This window comes from Bison bison, unplaced genomic scaffold, assembly GCF_000754665.1.
Source record: "Bison bison bison isolate TAMUID 2011002044 unplaced genomic scaffold, Bison_UMD1.0 scf7180017864506, whole genome shotgun sequence".
Lineage (NCBI taxonomy): Eukaryota > Metazoa > Chordata > Mammalia > Artiodactyla > Bovidae > Bison > Bison bison.
This window is the reverse complement of record NW_011495063.1, coordinates 370,769-374,521: the sequence shown is the minus strand read 5'-3', so window position 1 is coordinate 374,521 and position 3,753 is coordinate 370,769. Positions and strand designations below refer to the sequence as shown.

The following is a 3,753-nucleotide window of genomic DNA, read 5'->3' as shown; positions in this document are numbered from 1 at the left end:
AAGTCTGTATTTCCTCGAGGATTTGCATGCAGAGGCTCCTGAGAAAATCTCTTTATCATATCCCTGAGAACTTGAAACTCAGAATAAAATACATATTATTATTTTGAAAATCAAGAGTGCTGTTTGGATTCCTTTTTGTGATTTAATGATCACCTCTGGGCAAAACCTTAATTAAAAATCATGATCTTCATCTGACTGACTCTCAGAGCAAAAGAAATGCTGAGACTTATAAATGCTCTGAGCCCCTCCATAGGAATGGAGGAGATGAGGTGAGTTCCGTTTTGCTGCCTCTTGCAGCAGAAGATCTCTTCCTCTTTGGAGAGCTATGGTGGAGGGGGAACCACAAAGACAGTTCTGATGCCAATAGGAAAGAAGAGTGAGTATTGAATCCTTTTTGTTTTTACATCTTTCACAACCCATAGCCATTGGAAAGTAACAGGTTTTTCTGCTTCCCCCAGTTCTGGCCCTGAGATAGAGACGACTAAGGGGTCTGTGGGAGAGGAAATTAGAAATTAAAGGTAGTGCTGAAATCAGTGGGTTTGCAGTGTTACTAAGCTTTGTACCCTTTAGGGAATTTCTTATGCAGGAGACCCAAGTTCTAGGCCAGACTTAATGATTTCCTTGTTGTGTGTGCTTGGGAAGCCAAAGGTTCTCTCTGAGTCTCTGTTTCCCCAACTCTGCTGTGAACATGTGATTATGATCGCCCCCTACACAGTGTCCAGTCTGGATTGGTAGCTGGCACAGGGTAGATGAAGTGTGGTGAGTAAATATTAGCAAACACAAATGAACAGGTGAAGGAATAAAATCAGTTAGCGACAAATTGAGGGGAGAAAAGGTGAGAAATGCTTGCTCTTCTTACATTCTCTTGCACTCTTACATTCTCCCAGTATTACTATGCTGATGCCCGCCCACCCTCCCCTCCTGCCCCGCCAGGCACTTGCCTTTCTCGGTATGAGCAGAGCCAGATCCATTGTTTATTTATTTCTGTAAAATAGTTAACCCTCAGCAGAGTCTTTGGGCTTCTTGGTTCCTGAATGGACTGGGCATGAGATTGCATGGGGAATCTGAGTTCTGCCTGAAATATGACTCTATTCTCCTATCTTTCAGATCTCACTGGAAGAGAATGGATATTGGAAACAGCTCACTGGTCACTGAGTTTATCCTTGTGGGTTTAACTAAATATCCAGAGATCCAGGTGCCCCTGTTCTTCCTCTTCTTGGGAATTTACATAATCACCGTGGCAGGAAACCTGGGCTTGGTCACTCTAATTAGACTGACTTCTCACCTCCACACTCCAATGTACTACTTCCTCTTTAATTTATCCTGTATTGATCTCTGTTACTCTTCTGTCATCACCCCCAAACTGTTGGTAAACTTTCTGTCAAAGAGGAACACCATCTCCTATGCAGGATGCATGACTCAACTGTTTTTCTACTGCTTTTTTGTCAATGCAGAGTGCTATGTACTGACAGTGATGGCCTATGATCGCTATGTGGCCATCTGCAAGCCCCTGTTGTACAAGGTCACCATGTCCCCTCAGATCTGCTCTCTAATGGCTGTGATTGTATACTTGGGGGCCTTTATTGCTGCCTGGGCCCACACAGGATGCATGTTGAGGCTGACCTTCTGTGATGCCAATACCATCAACCACTACATGTGTGATATCCTCCCACTCCTGGAGCTTTCCTGCACCAGCACTCACATCAATGAACTGGTGGTTCTCATCATCATTGGCTTTGATGTTGGTGTGCCTGGCCTCACCGTCAGTGTTTCATATGTTTTTATCCTTTCCAGTATCCTCCGCATCAGTTCCACAGAAGGAAGGTCCAAAGCGTTCAGTACTTGTAGTTCACATATAATTGTTGTTTCTGTTTTCTTTGGGTCAGGGGCATTCATGTATCTTCATCCTTCTTCTGTTTTGTCCATGAACCAGAAGAAAGTGTCCACTGTATTCTATACCATTTTGGTGCCTATGCTTAATCCTCTGATCTATAGCTTCAGAAATAAGGAGGTTAAGGTTGCCCTGAAAAGAACCTTAAGTAGAAAAATATTTTTCTGAACTGGAACAGTATTAATCATGATAATAGAATACACCTTTATTTCAAAATCATTTTTTTTTCTATATAGAGTTCTTTCACACAGGATGGAGTGAGGTATAATAGAAACACTTTGATTTAGAAGGTTGGGTTGAACACTCTGCAAAGTATGAGTATACTGTTACTTTAGTGTTATTGGGAAGAAATTGATGCAACTTAATATTTGTAGCAAAGAATTGGGGGTCTAACAGTTGTGAAATGTATTCCTTCCTTCTTTGTCTTCTTCCTCTATTTCTATCTTCCCTCCCAGTGCTTTCCTCTTAAAAATCAGAATTTCACACCTTTTTAAAGTAAGTTGACTAGTTCATAGCAGATAAGAATGTTCTGATTATGGAACATTTCTACACAGAAAACAAAGATAGGACTCACATTTGAACTTCAAACCTATGTTTAACTGACTAATATCTCTCTTTGAATGCTCTACAGGCATCTGAACTTATAGGAATCAACTTAATCACAGAAACATCACTAAGCCTACCAAACTCTCTTCTTTTCTTTTGGTCTCTGTCATTGTGAATGGCACCATCCTCTACTTAATTGCTCAAATCCCAAATTGGTATCTTTCTTGATCCCCCTCTCTTTACTTGTCCTCCACACCCAATTTATCAATTACTAACAGTTCTTGTTCTTATGAACATTTCTCATCCAGACACCAGCCTTCCAACTGGCTTCTCCCTTTCTTATCTTTCCCCTTAAAATCCATTCTCCACACTGCAACCAGAATGCTCTTTCCATACTTCAAATAAGATTACATTTACCTTGGTTTACTCTGTTCACTGGTATTTCTTTCAAGGTAAAACCAAATTCCCACACTAGGCCAAGCAAGAATCTTTCTGTTTGCACCCTGTTCACCTCTCCAGTCTGATCTTCTGTCACTGCAACTCCTTCCTCCCTGTTTCTTTCCAATACTCTGCTAAAGTTACATTGAACTTTCCCAAATTAAATAAACTCTTGTTCCTTTGCATTACTTTTCTACAAGCTCTTCTCTTAGTCTGGAACACCCTCATGTACAAAGAGTCCTTTGTCTTACTCAGCCTGTTTATCCTTCAGGTATTAGGTTATCCAGAACTCCAGGAGGTCTTTCCTGGACAAAAAGATGGGTAGATGACCTTCAGGGTATATGCTTACCCTCTCCTGGCACATTCCACTGTACTGGAAGTTCTTTCCTTCTTAAATACTCAATCTAACTCTATGTATTTAATGATAAGAAAACTTTAAGTTATTTATTTGCAGGAAAAAGTTTAGTTAAATACAAGGGGATATGTTATGTAAGACATATGTTTATTTATTCAACTTGGATTTTCAAAAGTGGGATGAGAATCACATGATAACTCATAGAGTGCATAGAGGGTTTCTCTTGTTTTCATTTTTCTACCTTTCCATGAAAACACATTTTTCTCACTGAACAATGAGGCTTCCTCCCTGGTTATATTCAACATGCTTTCTTTTTTATAGCATGCTTTTATTACCTATTTATAATCCACCTTGTTTTCTGTTGATGTTTTAGGTATCAGTTGAATGGAAACCTGTCTAATCCACCTTTCAAAGTTTAGGTGCTCTTTTTTGTGTTTCACAGAGTGTAGCAGTCAGGACTGACATGAAGTAATGAGAGCAATTTTCACAAGTTTTTCTAGTCATCTGATTATCTGTCTTCCCT

General features: G+C 40.0%; 1 protein-coding gene across 1 annotated transcript; it reads left to right on the top strand.

Moving 5' to 3' along the window:
- The first annotated feature begins 1,123 nt into the window (after positions 1 to 1,123).
- LOC104980732 (olfactory receptor 145-like) lies at positions 1,124 to 2,059 on the top strand. Its single transcript, XM_010829510.1, has one exon. The coding sequence runs from the start codon at positions 1,124 to 1,126 to the stop codon at positions 2,057 to 2,059; it is 936 nt and encodes a 311-aa protein (XP_010827812.1).
- The last annotated feature ends 1,694 nt before the right edge of the window (positions 2,060 to 3,753 follow it).

Bases quoted from the DNA above. Each gene is read 5' to 3' on its own strand.
- LOC104980732 (XM_010829510.1), top strand. From the start codon at position 1,124: ATGGATATTGGAAACAGCTCACTGGTCACTGAGTTTATCCTTGTGGGT.